The 22,909-nt window shown below is 50.2% G+C and overlaps 2 protein-coding genes across 2 annotated transcripts; both read right to left on the minus strand.

Annotated features, from left to right (window-relative positions):
• Window positions 1-986: 986 nt before the first annotated feature.
• On the minus strand, window positions 987-6,099 carry LOC120600359 (E3 ubiquitin-protein ligase TRIM47-like). The gene is made up of 7 exons (XM_039859876.1): window positions 6,063-6,099; window positions 5,099-5,769; window positions 4,148-4,243; window positions 3,708-3,941; window positions 2,656-2,818; window positions 2,374-2,436; window positions 987-1,580 (listed from the first exon to the last, which is right to left on the minus strand). Exons 1-7 carry the CDS (start codon window positions 6,097-6,099, stop codon window positions 1,033-1,035), a joined length of 1,812 nt encoding a protein of 603 aa, XP_039715810.1. The 3' UTR covers window positions 987-1,032.
• A 5,512-nt stretch (window positions 6,100-11,611) lies between these two features.
• Window positions 11,612-22,869, minus strand: KCTD2 (potassium channel tetramerization domain containing 2). The gene is made up of 6 exons (XM_039859611.1): window positions 22,510-22,869; window positions 20,808-20,916; window positions 18,974-19,065; window positions 15,137-15,232; window positions 13,392-13,517; window positions 11,612-12,635 (listed from the first exon to the last, which is right to left on the minus strand). Exons 1-6 carry the CDS (start codon window positions 22,843-22,845, stop codon window positions 12,606-12,608), a joined length of 789 nt encoding a protein of 262 aa, XP_039715545.1. The 5' UTR covers window positions 22,846-22,869; the 3' UTR covers window positions 11,612-12,605.
• Between the last annotated feature and the right edge of the window lie 40 nt (window positions 22,870-22,909).

A 22,909-nucleotide genomic window follows, 5' to 3' on the forward strand; every position in this document is an offset into this window, starting at 1 on the left:
GGCAATGGATTCAGGCACGGCCACTTGAGACCCCATTTGGCCTGTGTCTGGACTACGGTGCCCTAGGGACTTTCTCCCCTGACTCTTGGCATTTCCTCTTCAGACCTTACCGAGAGCCCCCACCTGAGAAGCCACGGGAACGTGTGGCTGGTTGAGGCTGGAGATTCAGAGGGGCGAGTCCCCAGTCACGCTCCTGCCAGGGTCACAGGGCAGTGGCCAGCTGGGGTCCAGGGTCCAGCCTCTTCCGAAGACTTTGCACACGTCCTGTTGGGTGGGTGGGATTGGCAGAGGCCTGGACGAGGACGAAGCCCCTTTGCTTTCGGGCAGCGCCACCCTCTGGGAGCCACGTGGGGTGGGCCTGTGGCTGGAGGTGGGGACAGCAGCTTTCAGGGACACTGAGGAAGGCACAGAGTGGTTTACGGTTTGCCAGCCCGGGACGGCTGCAGTCCCACATTCCCTCTGGACTATGAAACACCATCCGTGTGAGGGGCTCAGCTCCGAGCAGGAAGGTCGGCAGCCCCAGTCCAGGCCTGGCCTAGGCCCTCAGCCTTTCTCTTTTGGGTCTGAGATAAGCCTGGGTTCTTCAGCTTAACCTCTAGCCTGCAATTAAGCCAGTAACTCAGACAGAACACCACCTACCGCAGTCTGTAAGGAGCCACTTCTCAGTCTGGCCACCTGAGAGAAGCCCTGGGGTCCAAGCCCTGCCCACTCTCAGGCCACAGAGCTTTTGGGGACAGGTGCCGTAGCTGGTGCTGAGTGGCTAGGACCAGCCTGGAGAAACAGGGCGGAGCCTCTGAGGGGGTCTAGGGACCTGGGAGGTGGGGAGGCTGTGCACCTGGGTCAGAAATGCTCCCTCCAGAGGCCACCAGACTGTCCCCAGTCCCAGGGACAGTCTAGTCTGGTTCAGAGCCCTTCTCCTGTGGCTGTGGGGACCACCAGATGTGGCAGGTTCGCTGCCCACCCCTTAACCCTTCCCGGCGCCGCGCCCCGCGGGCCCAGCCAGCGCTAGAGTCTAGCTTTATTTGCCACCAATTACACCTGCTTGAGCGTGACCAAGGCGCCGCTGCTGACCATGACGGCGGGGTAGAGCGGCTCCAGGAAGGAGGCGAGGAAGCGGTAGATGAGACTGACGCCGCCCGCCACGCCGTAGAAGGACAGGCAGCCGGCGGCGCAGTCCAGCGCCACGCCGAGCGTGCGGTGGTAGCCGCCGTGCAGCACCGTCTGCGTGTTATTGTGCCACACGGAGAACTTGAGCGAGTCCCACTCCAGGCACCACGAGTAGGGGTTGCGCCCCAGCAGGTAGACGATGTTGCGGCGCGGGCGGCCGCTGAGCGAGGGGCTGCGGCGGTAGGTGACGCCCAGGCACACCCACGAGTTGGACACCTCGGCCTCCCAGTAGTGACGGCCCTCGGACAGGCCGCGCGAGCACAGCACCTGCGGCCACTGCTTGAAGCCGGGGAAAGGCCCGCCTGCCGTGAAGGGCTCCAGCAGGATGCCCAGGTTCAGGACTGAATGGGTCTCTTTGAACAGGAAGAGCTCCTCGCTGGCCGTGGTGGGGTCGAAGTTCAGGTTGCAGTAACCTGCCGGGAGGGGACAGGAGAGGGAGCCAGGGTCAGGGGCCCCAGGGCAGAGCCTGAGAGCCTGGAGGGAAGAGGTGCTAAGCCAAAGGGCATTCACATAGAGGTGTCCAAGTGTCTGTCCCCCACTCTTTAGGTCCCCAACGGGGGATGGAGGGGAGAGCGCTGACCGTCTGGAAGGAGAGCTGGGTGCTGTCCAAGGCTTGCTGCATCTTTCTAGAGAAGTTGAGAACCGAGTCTTCCTCCCCACCCTCATCAGACTTTTTATTTATTCAGGACACGAGGTTGAGTGGGACAGAGGGAGAGTCAAAGGCCCCTGGAGGAGGTCAGAGGGCTTCACCAAAGGCAAGTCACTCTTGACCTTGGCGATCTCAGAAAAGTCATTAGGAGTTGGCCCCCAGCCCAGACTGGCAGATGGCTGCAGGAACATCAAATGAAAGGGAGTTTGTCTGAGGTAGAATTGGACAGGGTCCTCCGAGTTGGCTTGGCTAAAGCCCAGGGGAGGCTGGCAGGCCCCCAGCTGAGGGCAGAGGTTGTGCCACATCTCGGGGCCGGGGAGGGGGGCAGAGCGGCCTCTGGAGGGCAGGCGAGGCCTTGCTCCACCCACGGTTGCGCAGGACAGGCTTTCCCCATTTCTTATCAGGGCGTAGAGTCACAGGCCTAGTCTTTCAGAGGTCTCCAGTCCCAAGGCAACAGAGAGCTGGAGCCCTGGCCTGAACGGAAGTGGAGCTGGGGGAGTCAAGGCACCTGGGGTCCTTCCCACCCCAGAGGCCGGACCCCAGCCCTGACCACTCACATTTGAGAAGTGTTTTCCTGTCCACAGCTGGGGGGAGCACCTCATAGGAGTTCATTTTAATGCCTGGGGGAGATAGAGGGGCTTTGCTGAGGACACTCTCACAGCCCGCCTTTCAGAGAGAGGTATGGGCTTCCAGGAGGACGCGTCACCTGGAGGAGGCGCGTGCGGGCAAGCAGGGTGCTCTGCAAGTGCCCAGAACCCCAGCCACTGCCCGTAGGTAGGGCCATCACACTCCAGGAATGCAGGCGTGTCTCCAGTGGCCCCAGGCCACCAGGTACTAACCCTTCAGGAGGAGCTGGTTGATGAAGCTGAGACCCATGTCCACCAGCCGGCTCCTGAGCTCCTCCAAGGTCTCCGGCAGCTGGAGGAAGCTCTGTTCCTCCTCGCAGTTGGTGCCCATCAGGGGTTCCGTGGAGTCAGAGAAGTGCTTTAGCCTGGGGAACTCCTGCGTGCAGGAAGGAGCCGGTGGTAGCATCTGTCCGCCAGGGCCCAGGCAGATGCCAGGAGCCCCTGCTTATGCCAGGGGCTCAGTGGTGTCCAGAACCGTGGGGCAAGTGGAGAATCTGCCTGTTTTCAAATCTGGGCATCTCTCCCCTGCTCCCGGTTGTCTGAACATCTGAGGTTAGGGCTTTTCCAAAGGCACGGCCACTGTGGCCTAGCGTGTTAAGCAAAGTAGATTTTTAAAAAATGATGGGGGAAGGGTTTCTTTTGAGCATTTAATCGCTTAGTAAAAAACCTCGCCAAATGCTTCCTGCTGTGCGTGGGGGACAAGGTGAGCAATAGTCCCAGAAATCTGCTCAAGGGTGTGATGGCCGCTGGAGAGAGGAAAGCTGTGCTAGGGATTCCCAAGCCCGGGCCACCCACCCACAGAGAAGGCTGCCGTCACCCTCCGCCCCGACCTCACCAGCTGCCCTGCCTGGTCGCTTCCTACCGCAGCACCAGACCAGGCTACAGGGCCTGGCTAGGGCTGCAGAACCAAAAAAGATTGCAATCCAGGCTCTGTCGATTGTTCTGGTCTCACTTCCAGCCCTGCTTGGCCGAGTGTGGAGAAACTTAGACTGTCAGGTGCCCAGAGTGCTGAGTTACACCCCATACGTTCCGGGGACACGAAGGCAGGAAAGTTAGGGTAAGGGCGAATGCAGAGCTAGAGGAAGCTAAGGGTGTTGGTGTAAGCTCAGGATGGGCGGCGACCTTTCGCAGGGAGCTCCCTGAGGCCACCCCAAACCCTGATCACTTAATCCAAGGTCTGGGCTTGTCTGGCGTGTCTGTGGGTGGAGGAGGAGTAGAGGCTCTGATAGCACCTGGGGCGGAGGTGGGGTGCGGTGGGGCCTTGCCTGCAAAAATTGCTGGTCATTTCGGTTGGTGAGCAGGGTACGCAGCCAGATACTGTCCCCCTCTAGCTTCAGAAGCCGGTTGTGGCTCTGCTGGATGGAGCTGCCCAGCTTCCCCAGGGCAGCTGCCTCCTCTTTATCCACAAAATCCAAGACCTTCATCTGCAGATGTTTGACCTCCTGCATGATCTCTGAGAAGTAGGAGTTCACTTCATTGCGCGCTGTCTGGATCAGTTTCTGCGGAGGGGGGCGGGTAGGAGAGTACAGAGAGAGGCATCTCTGAGCTCCACCCTGGGACCCCTATTGTCATAGCCTGGAGGTGGCCCAGGTATCCTCTTTGTCTTCCTGGTCCCACACCATCCACTCTAAGCCCCGAGAACCCCCTCAGCCTGACGCAGGGCGCTGGGGAAGCCTGGGCCTCGGGCAGGGTGGGCCAACCTTACCGAGAGAAAGGCCACCTGCCCCCGGTGCTTCTGGCTGTCGGAGGTGATCATCAGCATCTGGTTCTCCACGTCGGCCTGGACCTGCCGCACCTCGAGCTGGGGAGAGAGGGTGGGGTAGAGGAGGAGAGGATCCCTGATTGAGAGGTGACCTAGGAGAGGTCCTTCTGTAAGTAGCCCATGTTCAAGTCCGCAGAAGAGACACATTCTTAAGAGGTTTAAATGAGAATGAGAAAGAACGAAGGCTAGCTGGCCAAGGGTCATCCCTCTACTCCTGGTCTCTCGCTCCCTGAGACTCCGTCTCCCCATTCTGAGGAGTCAGGTTCTCTGCCCCTGACAGTGATGACCATTGGGTTTCGGGTCACAAGGCCTGGGAGGCAGTGGGTCGAGGAGGGGCACGTCAGATACGGAGCCCTGGGCTCCTCAGGGCAGCGCTGCCAGGCCCAGTTCCTCCTACATAAGCTTTTATCTTCACCTATTCCGACGATGAGCATTTTCACGTTTTGTAATATACGGAACTGCGCTGTTCCAAATGCCCGTTTGTGAACTGTTGCTGACCCGCAACAAAATTAGAAGCTCGTGTTGGATGGTAAATCAACACGCTGCTGCTTCCTTCCTGGAGAATGTCTTCCTATGGAAAAAGTGCCAGCTGAACTCCACAGCGTGAGGAGTCGATCTGCATATGGGCACAAGCCCCTTGCCATGGGCCATTAATGCGTGGCTACGTGGGAAAAAAAAAGAAAAATCGAACATAGGATCCATACACACGATTTGGGATCCTTACTCCTTCAACCTGCCAGCACCGTCTCGTGGCTTGCCGTGACTCACGTGGCCATCGCTTTAAGGGGCGCGGAATTTTTCTCCGAGGAAAGGCGTGCCTGGAGCTCGTGAAAGACTCGCCTTCAGGGAAAGACTCAGAATCACGAGGCCCCTGGCTCCCACCCCCAGCCTCACCTCCTTGCGGGCGCGTTCCTCCCCCAGGGGGATAGTGTCGTGGTCCTTGTGCTCCTCCAGCAGACAGGTCCCGCAAACGCAGCAGCCTTCCGTGCGGCAGTAGAGGCGCCGCAGCTTGCGATGCTTGCGGCACAAGCGGCTCTTGAGATCCCACACAGGCTCCAGCAGCTGGTGGCCCTGGAACAGCTGGTCCTCGTAGTGGCTGCGCAGGTGCTTCTCACACAGGGAGGCCATGCACTGCAGGCACGACTTGACTGACTTGAGCTTCTGCGGGGAACAGAAGTCGCAGGGCACGTCCCCGGGCCCGGGTAAGTTCCAAGAGGACCCCGGGCTCTGGCTCTTGGCCCGGGTGAAGCAGGTCACCATCTCCTCCAGGATGACATTCTTGCAGAGGCGTGGTCTGGAGGGGAAGCTCTCTCGGCACTGGGGGCAATAGAGCATCTCCCCTGTGGTAGCCTGGTGGTCCCAGAAACCTTGGAGGCAGGTCATGCAGAAATTGTGGCCACAGGCAGTGGTGACTGGGTTGCGGAACACCTCCAGGCAAATAGGACAGAGGACTTGGTCCTCAAATGTGCAGAGACTGCCGTTGTTACTCATCACGAGCTGGCCCTGGGTGGGTCTTGAGGGCTGGGCAGGGGGCTGCGGGACTGGGACGTGGTCCTGGACCGGCCCTGGGAAGACAGAGCAAAGCCATGCACAAGCCAAGGCAGGGGCTGAGGGGCCTTTGAGGGGTACACCAGTCCTTCTCTTGGAAGCAGCTGTCTGCCCATGGGGTACAGGAATTGTGTCATTGGTCAACCCATATGGGGGGCATAAATCGGGGACTGTGTTTTCCTTGTCTCAGCCCTAATTTCTGGACCAAATCCTGGACAAGAGAGTGGATGGCAGGAAGCAGTCACATGACAAGGGACAGGAACCACTTCCTTGGTCCTTCAGAAGAAAGGTAGGAAGCACAGGTACTTACGTGAAACTCTCTGCATGTCGGGGAGAGCCAGAGGCATGGCTGCTCTGTGGCAGGAAGGAAAAGGATCCTTAGGCACTCAGGTGCAGAGGCCTCACCCGTGGTCCCACCTCACCAGCTTCTGGGAGGGTCCCCATCAGTCCAGTGTGTCCCCACCCAACCCTTTACATCTCTCGAGATCTGATGACTGCCTTCTCACCTTTCCCTTTGGCTGCTGTTTTGTGGTCTCGCTGTCAAGTTGGCCCCCCTCTCAAAGACTGCCTGCAATTTTACTCCCTGATGTCACAATCCAAGTGTGACCAGTCCCAGCATTCTGCTTGTGATGTCGGTAGGGTAAAGGTATGCCACTGGACTTCTGCAATGCTGATGCATTCTGCCTCTTCACTGGCTGTTCTTTGCTCCGGAGCCTTTATCCCAGGAGGCAGATTCGCCGTTGCACCTGTGGCCACTTGCAGTGGACTTAAGGGACTCATATTACCAACCGGAGAGGGAAAATGGCAACTCAGTGGCAGTAGGATCTTGGGAACTCGTTTAATCTGTGGACCACAGTTCTTCCCTTGTGAATCGACAGGGTTATGGTAGGAGATGATATTTCAAGGCCCCTTCTTGGCTTAAAGTGGAATGATCCTAACATCATCTGATTGGTGATCCTAAAGATGTTGCTTCCCACTCTGGTTCTGACATCATACTTAATGGTTCTGACCCTCAGAAGAAAAAAAGGAATGAGCAAAACTGGAGACTCTCATCACTCCAGTACCTTCTTTTCAGTCTTTCTGTTTCCCATTCCTTCCCATCCAACGGGATAAATGCCCGGAAAAGTTTGCAATGTATCACTTTCTTGCTCTGAAAAGTTAGCTGGGCCCTGCTTGTGGGATAGAAATGGTAAATAGAAGGCATTCTTTTCTCATTTCTCCATCTCAGAGGAAAGCTTTTCAGCTTTTCTCCATTAAGTATGATGTCTACCATATTTTTTTGTAGATAACCTTGTATCAGATTATGTAGACTCCCTTTCTTCCTGGTTTGCAAAGTTGTTTTTTTTTTAAAAAAAAAATCTGGAATGGATGTTGACTTTTATCTAATTCTTTTTCTGCATCATCTGAGATGATCATAAACTTTGCCTCTTTTATTCTGCTAATGTGGAGAATTTACATTTATCGATTTTTAATTATCAAGCCAACCTTGTATTCTGAAATGAACTCTACTTGGTCATGACATGCTATGCTTTTTATATATGCTGGATTCAATTTGCTAATATCTTAGGATTTTTGCATCTATATTCATAAATGAGATTGGTCTATAATTTTCTTTTTATGTAATGTCCTTGTCAAGTTTTGGTATTAATTAGTTGAGTGTCATAAAATGATTTAGAAAGTGTTTTTTGCCACTTATTTGGAAGAGTAAGATGTTATTTCTTCCTTAAATCTTTGGTAGAATTTACTGGTAAAGCCCCTTGGGCCCAGTGTGTTTTTGTGGAGAGGTTATTAATTACATATTCAATTTCTTTCAGAGATTTAGAATTATTCATATTGTTTATTTATTGTATCAATTTTGGTGTCCATTTCATCTAAATTTTCAAATTTTTTGGTATGACGTTCATAATTTCCACTTAGTTTCTCACACAATATGAAATTTGCATTTTCACCATTTTTGTGTATAATTCAGTGGTATTAAGTACATTGATAATGTTGTACAATCACCACCACTATCTATACCCGAAACTTTTTCATCACCCCTAATAGAAACCTTGGAATCATTAAGCAATAATTCTCCATTCCACTCCTCTCCAGCTCTTGGTAACCTCTAATTTACTTTCCGTCTCTATGTATTTGTCCGCTCTAGATATTTCATGAGTTAAATAATACAATATTTATCCTTCTGAGTCTGGCTTACTTCACTGAATGTTTTCCAGTTTCATCCATGTTATATAGCATGTATCAGAACTTCATTCCTGTTTATGGCTGGATAATAGTCCACATTTGGCATGGAGATAATAGCCACAAAGGCAAGCCCACGAGGGCAAAAGCTACAACACACAAGGGCTAAAGGTAGAACTGGTTAGACTGAATTAGATTTCTACCGTGAAACCCCGTAGAAAACGATGCTCTTAATGACAATATTTTTAAGTAAAAATGAAAATAGAAACCTTAGCAACAATGTAATTACATTGTATAGAAAACCAATCAAGGAATTAAGCTGGCTTAGTGCAGTTAACAGTCCACGCCAGGGGAAAGCTTTACTGGTAAAACCTGTGTGGTGTGACCTTTATTAAAAATTTAGCTCTGGGCTGACACCTGGGCTTTATGCCAGAGCAGATTCGACAATACTCAAACGATCTATTGCCAGTGCTGGTGAAACCTCCAGCAAGCCCTGACTGGAGTCGCCAGGAAGAATTCCAGGGTTTTAGAATGGATCCCTGCTTTCTATTGCAGATCCTCTTCTCTTGAGAAACAGCTCCTGCTACCTAACCATGGGACATCAAGTGACCATGTGGGCCTGAGCTGCCTGCCCATCACGAATTGGATGTTGTCTAACCCACCAAGCCCAGAAATAGATGTGAATCACTCAGACCCAGGAACAGTGAGTCCCTTTCGGCTGTGTCTCCTGTTGGGGAGAGGGCAAGATCATAGATATATTTTAAATTTATTCATTCATTTATTTATTTATTTAATTATTTAGGTGTAGAGTAGCTGCACCTTGTTCCATGAAGGCATACCACTGTTTTTACCATCGCGTGGAAGTCCCAATACGCACAGAAGCACGTAGGTGGACGCCGAGCAGCGGAAGCGGCGGCAGAGCTGGTTAATGTCATTCTCTCTCTCTCAGACTCTGCCCTGCGCTGCTGGGGCTGGGAAGCTGCCCAGCCCGTCTTTTCTTTCGCCAGCTCACCCCCTGCCACGCTTGCCTGTGAGGAACCCGAGATTGCAAGGCCAGAGAGAAAAGAAGGGAGAGGCTCCTTCCTGTTATCGGAAACCACAGCGACGCGCAGCTTCGCTCTGGCGGCAGGAGCCAGTTCCAGGGGTGTGGTTCACGAGGTTCCCCCACACTCCCAGCCTCGCTGAGCCCGGAGCTGCATCTTCTCCTGCACAGGGACCCGGCTCTGAGCCTCCACATTGTTAACGGCGCTAACCTCTTCCCTTTGCTCTCTGCCCTGGTAGAAATAACTGGGTCCTGCAATCACTACACAGTGTCCCCGAGGCCCTTTCCTTTCTCCACCACCTGTTAACTGCTGGCGTCTCCGTCCCCCGTGGGACCCCGGCTGATACAACTGTGTGCCTAGTTCACTGCCTCTGCACGTAGTCGTCCCCCTGGCTGTAAACACCCTATGGGAAGGGACCAAGGCCGCCTAAAGATCCCACACTCTGCCTGGTGCCTTGAGACCGAGCCTTCATTTGCTGGTTACTTGATTCTCACCTCACATTTCTTACTCATCCTTCACCTTGCAGAGAAAATGGGTACCTAGTCACTTATCCTCTTCCAAGAAGACCTTTTTCCTTTAAAAACCATCTCATACTCCTTGTCGCTTCCAGCTCTCTGGTGGGTAGCCATCTGTCCCCACCTTCTGCTTCTGGGCACCCTCCAGGCCCTTTCAGATTCAGTAAAATGAAAGTGAGGAGGGAGAAAGCCCAACTCCCCCAGGCAGTTTCAGCAGGAGGAATCAGGACTTCTTAAGAAGGCCTGCTGGGAAAGCTGCAGGGAAATTCACCTCCCACGGCGACAATGGGGAACGAGGAGCCGGCAGTATTGGAAAACATACACCACAGGGTTCAAGATTCAGAAGTTTATGTCTTTATTGACATAAAAAAAAAAGTCACATTTCAGACTTTATTCAAACACACAGTAACAAAGGGCACCCACGAGACAGGCATGGCCCCGAACGTCTGGATCAAAGGCCATGCTGGACGGTGTGGGTGTCCTCTTGGCCCTACTCAACATCTCTGTCCCTTCCTCCCCTACAGCTCATAGACACCCCTGAGATCAGTGAAAACTGCAGAAACAAAGTCACTCTAGAGGAGGCTGGGCCCCAGCTCAGTGCCAAGGGTGAAGAGCAGATTCTGAGGAAAAGACAGATGCATACTACCGTGTTGTCACTCAGGAGACGCCAGGCTGCTCCCCGGGCTTGGCCTCCATTACCTGTGGCCTCAGACCTGGGCAGAGAATGAAGCAGGAAGACACTCCCCACTTGGCAGCACTGGGCAGCTGGAGAGTATGGGTCACGTTCATGTGACGCATACCACCCTCCGCCCCAAACCAATGGCCAGTCCTCTCTGAAGTTTTCCCCCGACTTGGAGGGACGGGGGAGGCGGGGAGAAGGCGTTCAAGGAAAAACATCAACTTGGTTCATAAAGAGCTTGGGGAAAATACTTTTCCAGAAACCCTAAGAAATGAATCATTCTGAGATTCCTGGAGCACTGGAATAGTTTCAATCGTCGCTGGGTTGCCATGAAGAGTGAAACCTGGTGAAAGCCAACTGTCTAGGAGATAAGAAATGTTGCCTATGTCTGTTTCCCAGAGCACTTAGCGAGGGGCTCGGCAGTCTTTGTACACGATCCACTGTGGAATTCTGAAGGGAGAAATAAAAGTAACTGCGTTCGCGAGGGGCTCGCCCACGCCTGCGCTCCAGCCCTCCTCGCTGGCCCGGGACCAGAGGCTGATTATCAGGTATGGGATCGGGCTCCTCTCCGTCCGATGTCGCTTATTCCGACTAGCCGAGAGAACCTCTTCCAAAGCCTTCTGTCCTGCTCTGGACGGTGTGGGCCAGCAGCCTTGACACGCTCAAATCTCCCCCCACCCCAAAGATGACACGATGGATGCCTGTGACCTTTTTGAAAAGGTGACTGCTTTCATTGTAGGCAGAAGTTCCTCCAACCTTTTACAGCTGTAAAAATCCTGGGCACGTACCAGACTTCTGAGGTGCAAACGCACACACTCCCGCTGGTGTGCAAATACACGCGTGTCAGCAGACACCCTGTACACTCCTTTCTCTCCTACTCTACACACAGAGAAATAAGGTTGAAGCGAGAATCCAGGCATGGGGAGGTGATAAGCTCAAAAGCCATTTGGCACAGTCTATGGTCATTTCCATGCATCACGACCCCAGGCCACCTAGTAAGCAGTGGAACTGTAGAGCAGAGAACCTGAACTTTGAAGGAACCCAGGAGCGAATGGCTTGAGGTGGCTTTTACAGATGGAACGTTCCCCCGAGGTACCTTCCCCTTCTCTGGACCACCTGCCATACTGTGAAAGTCACCAAAAAAAACAAAAGGATCTTCCAGCCCCTTTACATACAGTGACAGCTCACCAAGACTCAAATGCTCAGAGAGAACATCCAGGTACAAGCTCTGCGGTCACAGCTTTGCTCCCCTGGGGCAACAAACATCTGATCCTTGAGGACATGGCACTCCACAGAAAGAAGTGACGGTAAGGGGTGGGGTCAAGGATTCGGGGAGTCCTCAGACTCTAATTTGACCAGTGGGGAAGGTGTGGGGTCACTGACACAGCTGCGGGGCAGGTCTGCCAAGGTGAGAAACCAAGAAGAGATACAAACAAATGTCGCACGTTCGGTCAAGGCATTTCCAAGAGACGATCACAGAAATAACACTTTGGATACTACAACGTAACACGTTTGGCAAAGAAATAGCCATCCCCACCCCGTGCCATTAAGGGTCCAAAGTCCCTTTATTCCAGTTTGAAAGGTTGGGGAAAGGAAGACAGGCCAATGGAGGGTAAGAAAAGGCTACAGAAGCAGTTATACCAACTACCTAAAGCTCCCATCTGTCTGTCTGATTCAGTGCAGGATGCCACCTGCCTCAACCTCTTCTTGGGGAGAAAGTAAGCTACGTGGTGGGTCCAGGCTGCTGGAGACAAGGCAGAGCTGAATGTGGCAGCAGCTGAATGCCCCACGCCCCGAGCAGCAACCCCCAAGCCCCAGCCATAAGCAAGGACAGCTTCCCCGCCCTTCCTCAAAAGAGGCTCTGTTCATAGGAATGTGGGGTACTCCAGCAACTCTTTAGCCAAAACCTCAGCTCAGTTTGACAAATGGAAGCCAGAATTCTCTGCATCTGCTACACTCGGGTGCACAAAAGGAAGGGAATGACAGTGTTCCTGAGAGCTGCCAACACCTACCGTGGCACACTCAGGTGAAAACATGGTGCAGCTCAGGGACAATCCTTTTCCGTTTGCTGCAGCTTCCTTGAAGTACAGGCTCATACAAGGAGCTAGGCTTTCTCCTTCCCCTCCCCCGCCCCCAGGCCCCCATCAGGGTTCCAACGGGGAACCTGGCCCAGAAGCTGCTGTGAAGATTTGGTGGAAAACTGGCTAAGAAAACAAAAGCAGGTCTCTGAAAAGGTCTTCTGCAGCCGGAAGCTGCATCTGTCTCCAGGTTCCTGTGGGTGGGGGTGGGGTTCCTTTGGTTTTGACCAGAACACACTCTACCAGGGACCAGGCTCAGCTTTGCTTTGCAGTAGCTCGGTTACTGTACAGAAGCAAGGTTTCACTTCCCAGAGGTGCTCTGCTGGGCGGCTCTCTTGACGTTTAGGACTCTGGAGTTCACATCCGAGATCCTCTCTCCTGAAGAATCTGCAAGTGGAAGATGGGGGAGAGGGCTGAGGCTTGGACTCTGGACGCTGAGGTAGCTAAGCAGACCGCTGAGGGAAAAGGAGACCCATAGCTGCTGGCCACTGGGCCCTGGTGACCTGGGCAGGCCTGGGGCCCCAGCCTTCCTCGAAGCACTTTAGCTGTAAAAGACTCTTGAAGAACAGGGTTGGGCCGAGCCCGCCAATGGACTGCTTCTCCCTGAAGGAAATGGTCAGGCGCATCACAGTGAGTACGTGTGTGCGTGTGTGTGCGTGTGTGTGCATGTGCATGTGCAAGCGCTCGCGCACGCGTGTGCCGAAGAAAGAAAGAGCATACAATTCTGCAGTAACTTAAGAAGGGAACAAGTCACAAAGGTAACCAAATACATTTTCTCTTGAAGCAGCAAAAGAAAGAGCTTGAGAACAGTTTCAAATAATAAAGGCAAAATCCTTTCCAGTTCTGAGTTTCAGAATTCTTACTCTGCAGTTAGTAGTGGCAACAAGCTTTTCTTCTTCACTGATTTGACAGGCTGAGAAAAGTCTACCCTATTTCAGATCATGTTTCCTAACCAAAAACCCCTGTTGCTGCTCCGTAAATCTTGATTTAAATTACAAGAGTAAAAGACGGAAAGGAAGAGGAAATGCAAAGCTGGTTTGAGAGGGAAAGGGAATAAATAATGAGTGACAGGTTGGGCACAGCCCACGGAGGAGCCGGCCACCAACGGGTAAGAGACAAATTTCTGGTGAAGCGACTTCTTACCTTGGCCTTTTCACTCGGTTCTATGACAATGCCATTGGTAGAATTATTTAGTTCTCTGGAGACGACACAGAGGAATTCTGCCTGATCCTCGTTTCCATAGTTATAGGAAGAGCCGATGCTGATTAGCTGATAAAACAAGATGAAACAAGAATATGGTGAACACACAGGGATCTTAATGTACGAAAGTGCTACCCGAATCGAATTCTCCTCCTGACTGAACTGTGCGGTTTTGCGTCTCCATGGATGAAGAATTCTCTGGGACTGTGGAGGCCTCCGGGGTAACTAAATTTCAGCTACTCATCAGGGCGTCATAGAAGAGGCGAAGTACGAGTCCTGCCACTGCCGCCTGAGCTCAGCAGCTGAGACACTCCAAAGGCAGCAACAGGACTAACACCGCCTTTTCTCCGGCGCACGCCGAGGTGAAGCGGAATGTTTCTGTGATGAAAACGGATGTTTGTTTCAGCCAAAACACCTATGCAGAGCCGATTCGCCTTTTGGCAGGCGCCCTAGACGTCCTGGGAGACTGGCGCCCAGAAGGCTCTGGAAAGCACAACGGGTATCACTGAAGAGCTCCTCTAAGCCAGGCGCTGCTGGTACTTTTAACCTTTTGGAGAACTGAATTCAGGAGTTAATTATAAACGGGAAGTACACATGCAGAGGGAGAAGCCGAGCCCCAGGGTGAGGTCACGCTGGCGAGCACGGGGGGCCTCGAGTCAGACCATGGCTGACTGGCTGCCCGGCCGGGCTGAAGACGCCGCAGGCTCTCTGTGCTCCGCTCCCTCATGCACGTGATGGGGTCAATGGGAGCTCGCTTTGTCTGCCTGCGGGACATTCACGAGATGAGAAAAATAAAGGGAAAGAATTCACTGGTTTCACAGAATACTTTAAAAAAGTTTTAATAGTATCTTTGCTTCAGATGTATTATCAAGGAAAGTATTTCTGGAGCAGAAGTGTGGCAATGTTTTGCAGGCCACACCTGAACAAGGATGAGGCGGCCATACTGGCAGAACTGATTCTGCAGTGGAAGGTAAGCGTGAGAAATAATCCAGCGTTGGTTCCGAGAACAGAGACACAAAAAAATAACTTTTACTGGCAGAACTGATCCTGCAGTGGAAGGTAATATATTCTGTTCATGTTCAGCTTCCCTATGTTCTGAATAGATGAACTGAACAATTCTGCCATCTACTGGAAGAAAATAGTAAAAGTCTGACTCTTCTGGCTTCGTTTTGAGACCGCAATCACAAGCACAAAGCTGAGAGCAGAAATCGACAGCCTGACGGGAAGCGACCATGCCACTTCTCATTACACTGGATCCCCTTCTTACCACACCTGCGCATCATGCTCTTTATGGTAGATTCCATATACATTCAGAATGACAATAAATATCTTCTTTAGATATTTATTCTAGAATGTGTCAACAGAGCAATTCCGGGAAAAAATCGCTGAGGGAGGACAAAAATCATAGAGAGCACTTTCAAGCTGAAACAAGCTGGCTGACTCCCTTGGGGCATAACAAAGTTGAAACTTTGGATGTGAAGCTGGGAGACAAGAGACTAATAGCGATTCTTTCCAACTCATCATGTCCGATTGAGCAAATAATCCACACCAAGCGGCTCGCTCTCTTCATGCTTCTAAACAGGCTCTACCGACCTCCCAGGGTTATTCACTGGCTCCAGACAGTGATGTTTAAAGTATGTGGACTTCTAGGCCAAGATGCGGGGGTTGTGGCTACTTAAGAAACATACCTGTTCAAACTTCCACCCGTCAGACATGGTGGAGACCATCTGCGTCAGCTCCTCTTCCTGGCACTGCAAGACTCTGTACACGTGCTTCACGGGGCCCTGTGACAACCACAAACACACGTGAAAGAACAGTTTCAAGGCCACGACAGTTTGCAGCAGCCTCGGCGAGGCTAAAAGAACAAACGCTGCAAAGGAGTTTGCTTGGAATTTCTTTCCTGGCAGCCACCCTCTATCCCCTTTTACAAGCAGCACTGTACTTTCTCAATACAAACTTATCCAAGGAAAGAAAGGGTCCCAGGATGTGAATCAGTGGGGAAAATAACTCTGAAGTTCCGAGGGCTGAATTATGTGCTTAGATTTTCCGCTAAATAGAAAATAGAATGAAATTACTTTGGACAAGAAAGCCACATTTTCTTCTTCAGTTGTTCATATGTGACATATATACTGAAAATGTAGACCACATTTTGGCCTACATAATACACTATAACAGTAAATATAGCTTCCTCCTGAATTTTGTGAGTCATTCTAGCAAATTATCAAACCCGCAAGGGGCATCGTGGAAACCCTTGAATTTGTAGCCAACTTGGACAGGAGTGCAGGTAGCCTGGGCACCAGGACTGGGCCTGGCGCCTGAAGTGAGGGCAGTTTTGGGAGACTGGGACCTGAGGCCTGTGGAAATAGCTGCTGCTTCCACGCAGCGTCAGGATAGGACTGAACTCCTGGACACCCAGTTGCTAGTCAGACTCAGCTCTCTAGACATGGGTCCCCAAACCCTTTTGGCACCAGGGACCGGTACTCCTAGGAGGATCTAATGCTTGATGATCTGAGGTGGAGCTGAGGCTAGCGCTGGGAAGCAGCTGCAAATCCAGATAGAGCTTCACTCACTTGCCTGGCTGTTGACCTCCTGCTGAGCAACCCTGCCCCCAACAGGCCCCAGACCAGTACTGGTCCACGGCCTGAGGGTTAGGGACCCCTGCTCTAGAACATGTTAGAAACAGAAGCCAAAAGGCTGAGCACCTAAATGGCTGCCCAGAGCTGCAGCACGAAGCCCTTGCACTAAGCGCAGGAGAAGCCTCACACTTATGACTCTTGGCCTGTGGGGGAGCAGAAGCCAAAGTCGGGGGAGGGCAAGGCTTGCTGCAGGGAGGCATCTGCACCAGATGAAAGTTCCTGTTCGCAGAAGGACAGTTAGAGCCGCACAGGAGCACTTGGTGTTTAGCAATCTGGGCCCATTCAGCGTTGGGTCCCACAGCTGCACACCCACGGCCTGTCCCGGAGGGCACGGGGCACCTGCTGGAGCAAAGAGCAACCCAGACTCATAACAAGGATGCTCAGTTGTAGAGAGAGGGATCAGTGATGGTCAATTGCAAGTTTAAGAAAATATGGATTGTTTCCTTGAGAAAGAAGAAAATTCAGTTTTTGAACTTTTTCAAAAGGATGAGTGGGATTCAGTTACCTGGACAATTAGTTTTGAAACAAATCACTACTTGGGAAATAGCAGATACACAAAAGCAGCTATTGATTACGGAGTGCCACAAGCCCAGAGTGTCGCTCCCTTCTCTGGTCTTCACTGCAGTCCTGGAAGGCAGGTCTTGGCTCCCTACTACGTGTGGGACACTGGTGTCAGCGTACAGTGTCTTGTCCCAGCTGGAGAGCCATTGTGTGGGTTGGAGGTAGAGCTAGGGCTTAAACCCAGGTCGGCCTGACAACACTGTATTCTTTCTTCTATGCTTTCTCCTTCTGAATGAGGTGTAGCTTTCACTCACCAAGCTGCTAACATTTCCTCAAAAATTTCCTTCCATATAAAATGTAGGAAAAATCTGACTGAAGATTTTGATCATGTCTAACCACGCTTCGGAAACAACCAGGTGTGTCACATATAAAACTCAGGTCAAAGTCCCAGGTATTTGAGACGTCTGCATTGCCTCTTTTTAATTTTTCTCTTTCAAAGTAAATCGCTGGTATTCTGAAATGTGCCAAGATCAATCACCTAGCAAAAAATATCATCAGAAAAAGCAAAGTAGTAGAATTATGGCAGCCACTAAAGAGATGAGACATCACTAAAAAAGGGCGGGGTAGGACCCTATATCTTTGCCCAAATGTGTCATGTGGTCTCCTTTAAACACAGACAAATTAAAGGAAATAATGTGTTTGACGGGACAGCCATGGAAATCTACATATGGCCAACTTTACCTGAGAGCCACATGTGACAAACGTGAAAGAGGGCATCTTTGAATAACATCAAATCATTGCTTAGAGTTTCACTAAATAAAAAGGACAGATGAAAAGATCAATTAACATCAAAAAGGTCTTGGCATGCCTAGAAAAAAAAGCTTCCAACTGGGTAAAATCCGCAAGCCTTCAGAATCCAGAGTGCTAATTAACTCAACTGCTGTCATCAAATAGAAATCTTACAATGCTCTCACCGGCAAAGAACTAGAATGTTCAGGTACTATGATTTGAATGGTTTCAAATTGTATAATTCATGGTACCATCAAAATTTATACTAAGCAATCAAAAACTTTTTTGGAATATGGAAAATTGAGGATAAAGCCATATTTTCAGATGTCTAAGCTATCAAATATCTGCAATAGTGAATGATGCCACATAAATATGAGATGACAAGAAGATTAACAACACTGGATCATATTTCACATGGCAATCTGCAAACCAACCACAGACTCATCTTTGAACATTCAAGGAGCCTTTCGGTCCTCGGCAGATGAAAGCGAGCTCAATGAATAAGCCCTTCTTCCACCTTTGCAAACTGCTGGAGATAAAGTGATGAGAGAGTTTATTTTTTATCATAGGTGTCAGTTATCCAACTAGATAATTCCATTTAGAGCCAGAAAACTTTGATATATGAAGTCTAACACAGAAAGAGCAAGGGACTGTTTTTCACTTTGGAAAAGAAATGTACTGCCTTTTCAATCACAGAAAAATTCTATGTTGCAATAGATTAGATCTCAAGAAAGCATCCACTACCGGTATCTAATAAGAGGCACGTCATGCTACAGGGCAGATGGTCACAGTGGAGTCTGACTCTGTCCTCTGTGACTGCAGTTGTGCTTTCTTAAAATAGAGCCTAATTACATGAAAGGGAGTGTCTTGTTTTTCCTGCTAGACTTCAAGCCTCCTGAGAGCATGGAATTTCTCATAGTCATAGACTCCCAAGGGCCTACTGAAGCTATTGTGGCCACTTAAGACACAGGATGGGTGATGTGACATGAAATAAACTAAGTATGTCCTACTGTCTTCCTTTCTCAAACTAGGTGGCAAATTGTGTTTCATTTTTGTTACTATGTCTATTGAGTTAATATCAAGATCCAGACTTCATAATAAAAAGAGAAGCTTGGTATTATTTTCTCAGAAGCACGATTCACAAACAGCTTCTAAAATCTATACCACGAGACTGGTTTCAAGCGGCTGGGAGGAGCCAGATGTGACGTGGTCACATGTTAAAGGCTGGCCCTAATAGTGGCCGACGGGTGCAAGCGAGACCTTACTTGGTCTTTACGCGGAGGGACACGGATACTCTGTCAGAGAGAACAGGTTTTGGATCTAAAGTGCTATACGCTCCTCCCACTTGCCATATGGTGAGCAGCCGCAACCTCCCCACTCTTCTGAAGGGACACAGGCTGACTTGTTGTCTTTGTTATTTCTTCCTCTCTATTTCTCTGTTCTGAACAAGTCTGGAAGATTTGTCTGCCTGGCAGATGGACAGTGTTTCAACATGGACCTCCGGCTGCAAGGGCACCCCATCCTTTCTACTCACACCCAGACACATGGACAACACAGCCATGTGAGGTAGCTTTCCCTTAAAAGTTCAAAACCCGTTACTTGTGAAGTTCTGTTTTCATTGTCCCGTATCCTTTCCTTAACCAGTCGCACGAGAGACGCGATGTTGTAAAACTCCGCCTCTTCCAGCACACCTGGAACAAGGACCAAACTGTAGTTAGAGACGTGTGTGAATTCCCCAGACAACAGCAAGGAAGGCTGGAGTTCACATGCTTGCTAAGAACTGCATTTTTCAAGGGCAAATCTAGTCTCTCTCCCTCGGCTGAGGAAATGTTTCTTTGCTGTTTAGGATGTACCCATTACCTTTTCCCCGACGAAAGCGAGTCAAGGACAAGGGTCTGCCGTGTTCACTCCGTTTCATACATATGGTTTTGCACCTGGCACCTTCCTTGACTCTTCCTGCACCTGCCCATTAGCTGCAGGACACCTTTCCCATATGTCACTAAGTTCTTGGCACTTGTCACACTGGAAAATTCCTAAGCTTGCAGTTTGTTCTAAAAATGACCGGAGGTGGATTGTGTGTAAATATATGTGGATCAAATTAAACAGGATGTTTATTATTTGAACAATACAAATGGCAACCATGGAAAGAATCTTACGCTAAACAAAATCGAAGGCCTTAAAACAACTAAGTGAGATGTGTGATACTGTACCAGAAAAAAAGTTTGCTACAAAGGCCATCATTAAAACAGTTGACGTAACTGGAATACAAACTCTAGATAAAAGTATTTCTCAATATTAAATTTCCTCAATTTGATAACTAAGTGAATATCCTTATTCCTGGGAAATACAAAATGAAATATTAAGGGATGAAGGCTGGAATCTATTCTCAAATAGTTCAGAAATAAAAACTGTGGTGGGTAGGGAGGCAGGAAGGAGAGAGAGAGAATGAATGATTGACAAGGCGACATGACGAAGAGTTAAATATTGGTGAATCTGGGTAAGGGAGTTCTTTACTATTCTTGCCCTTTTCTCGAAGTTTGAAATTATTTCAAAACAGTTTTTAAAAAGGCATTAGAAAAGATGCTTAAGATTCCTCTTTTCAAGAAACAGGATTACCCATGAGTTAGTAATTGTTGAAGCTGGATGGTGAATGCGTGGAATTTATTGTACTTTCTATTACTTCTGTATACGTTCGAAACGTTAAAAAAAGAGAGCGAGTCCTCTTTTTACTGGTTGAAACAGAGGTGTTTTACAGCTGTTTAATTAACTAACATAGCCTTACAGCTTTCTTACTCAGTTCAGGGTGCCCTGGGTTTAGGGACAGGCCTCAATCTTCAACTCAAGGCCTTTGGTGAGACCAAGCCAAGTCTTTTAGAAAGATGTCTAGACCTACTTACAGCCTAAATGCCCTAAAAAACAAAAAGATGAGGCCACTGATGATAGACACCTGACAATGGACTAAAGAATGAATTAGGTCAGCTGCAAAAAATTACAAGGAGGCATGAGACCAGTCTTTAAAAGAAATGAGGCCAAGTATTTATTTTTTTTACAGCTGCAAGTTCAAACTAAAATTGAAAACGTAAATAACTAAATGTCAGAGATGTGCTGCTTCAGGCTACGGACACTCACTGCTAGAATAAATAAATGTAAAAAGGGATCCTGACAATTTGGCTGGTTCAGAAAAAAACTGCTGAAGCCACCGGCAAAGCTGAGCTAATTTCCTTCTCCTTAGGGAGGCTGGACAGAGCCTGATGGGGCTTCCGTAAACAAGACTCCCTCAGGCGACACTAGGTAATCGGAAGCTCCCTGTTCACTTCCAGAAATCTTTCCTACATCTGCACATAAGCTCAATAAAAGTCTCAAACAAAAGTCAAATCTGTGAAATATATTTGACCCGAATTTTGAACATGCCCAGTTCAAACACTGTTCTTACCTTCTTCTGCCAACTCCTTTGTAATGATGAGTTTCCCGTGGCGGAGGTAGTTTAGGATTGGACCAAAGTAGGTAGGATCCCTGTCAATCAGATAGGCCCCTGTCTCGTCCTGTCAATCAAACACAAGGGTACCACTGCGGAGCTTTCAGACCAAGTCAGAGCCATATTTCAACCTCTGTTACAATTCATTAGTGAGAGGGCAAATTTTCCTAGACATTTGCTTATCACAAACTATTGGCAAGAAGGGTAACTTTATGTATCTTGTACTTTAAGATCATTTATGGATGTACAGTCATATCATCTAGGTGTTTACTTGAACTTCTAAAATCTTTACTTGGACACAGTAAACATTTTTCTGTGGGATATTTGTTATAAAGAAAGAGAGGAAGGAAATACCATAGTTGCATGACCTAAATCTTTGAGATGGACATTCTGACTTCTCTGTTGCCCTTGAATCACATTCCTAATTCTAAGAAAACCTCTGTTTAGTTGGCAATGCTCCTGAGCTCAAGGCCAACATCAGTGGGAGTTTGCATTGCCAGCTGTAACTCACACACCCCAGCTCTGTGCCCAGAGGAAGCTTGGCACTGCCAAGACTTGGCTCTGAGCAGCTTTAATCCTACTCATCTTTACAATAAAAGGAACAAGAAGAAACTGGTTTCTACCGCAATAAGGAAGACTCGGGGTATATAAAAACAATTCCTTTATAAGCAAGAGTTTTGGAATCTATTTAAAGTCAGGGCAGGACAAGTTTCCATCAACCTGAGATTTATTAGAGGAAAGGTATAAATGATGAATTTATAAGAAATGAATAAATGAAATCAACCAATGTCTACCCAACCCTGAGTCTATTTCAAGGTAACACACTGAGTACTACATGGGATAGAAGGTGGTGTCAGCCACGGTCAATTTTTGTAAGTTGGGAACTAAAAGATGAACGTGTAAAGTTAAAAAAAAAAATTCAAACTGAAAATAGGTTAAGTGTCTTGGCATCTCTCTACCCTTTGGTTTGCAGCCATGCATCTTGCCCAAACAGCATTCTTGTTTTCATTTTCCCGGGGTCTCAATCAGTCATCTTAAGTTTGCACTGGCAAATGGTAACCTCTTTCCAAGGAATATATCTCATCTCAAATATGGACCTAAAACAGAGGCTGTTACCAGAAAAGAGCTCAAGTACCACGACCACAAGTGTGATATCACGAGAAGCGCTTCCTGCAGCTGTCGAAGCCATCCCTTAACTCAGGCTGTCACCCAACTTGGCAGAGGGGTCCGAGAGGAAGTCTGAGAAAGCTACAGAGATGCCTTAGCGCACCCTGACCCAGTTCTGGATGTATCTGGCACAGACAGTGAGGGGCTGACGAGGAGCCAGGGGAAAACACATGCAGATCTGAAGGGCTGGGATAAGCTGTAGGGAGGAATATGCAGAAGGGGTGTGGAGTGGGTTCTCGTGGGTGCCGGTGGGCACAGTGTGGAGAACGACTCGCTGAGAACGAAATGAAGGGTGGGGTCGGAGAGGCAGGCGGGGTGCGCCTGAGGATGGGGGAGAATAGCTCCCGGGGTCAGCCTGGCGGGGGAAGGGGAAGGGAGCGGGCCACTGACCGAGGAGCCCGTCTGTGAGGAGCGTGTCGCAGGAATCTGGGGACACGCCTGGGGGGAATTTGAGGGTCCAAAGGCCGCGGGCGCGCCCGAGGGCGGGGCGCACCTTGTCTGAGTCCAGCTCCGGGTCCTCCTGGCAGCAGAGGCGGCAGAGAAAAGACTTGGGCTCCCGGCCTAGGGTCTGTCTGGTGGTCACGAAGTAGGTGCCGCCCACGTTCAGCCGGACCCAGCGGGCCGCGCCACCGCCCCCTGCCCGCTCGGGAGGTCCAGGACCCGGCTCGAGCGGCTGCGCGGCGGCAGGTGGTCGGCCGTGCCCGCGGGGCGTGGGGCCGACGGGGCGAGGGCTGGGGGGTCCGCGGCCAGAGCCGGCCCCGTCGCCCAGCCCGCTCCCGCCACCCCCTCCCAGCCCGGCCATCGCCGGGTCCAGCTGCAGCTCCGCCATCTTGGGCCGCCGCTGCCGCCGCTGCCCGCGCGCCGCCGGGCCGGCCCATTTCTCGGCAGGGAGA

Source organism: Pteropus medius, unplaced genomic scaffold (assembly GCF_902729225.1).
Source record: "Pteropus medius unplaced genomic scaffold, Ma_sr-lr_union100, whole genome shotgun sequence".
Lineage (NCBI taxonomy): Eukaryota > Metazoa > Chordata > Mammalia > Chiroptera > Pteropodidae > Pteropus > Pteropus medius.

Coding starts and splice junctions, on each gene's coding strand:
- LOC120600359 (XM_039859876.1), bottom strand. CDS start 6,099: ATGCCTCTGGCTCTCCCCGACATGCAGAGAGTTTCAC. Junction 4,244..5,098: donor AGGAACGCGCCCGCAAGGAG/GTGAGGCTGGGG, acceptor CTCTCTCCCCAG/CTCGAGGTGCGGCAGGTCCA. Junction 1,581..2,373: donor CAGGAAAACACTTCTCAAAT/GTGAGTGGTCAG, acceptor CCCTCCCGGCAG/GTTACTGCAACCTGAACTTC.
- KCTD2 (XM_039859611.1), bottom strand. CDS start 22,845: ATGGCGGAGCTGCAGCTGGACCCGGCGATGGCCGGGCTGGGAGGGGGT. Junction 19,066..20,807: donor AAAGGAGTTGGCAGAAGAAG/GTAAGAACAGTG, acceptor TCCTTGTTCCAG/GTGTGCTGGAAGAGGCGGAG. Junction 13,518..15,136: donor ACGGGTGGAAGTTTGAACAG/GTATGTTTCTTA, acceptor TTGTTTTATCAG/CTAATCAGCATCGGCTCTTC.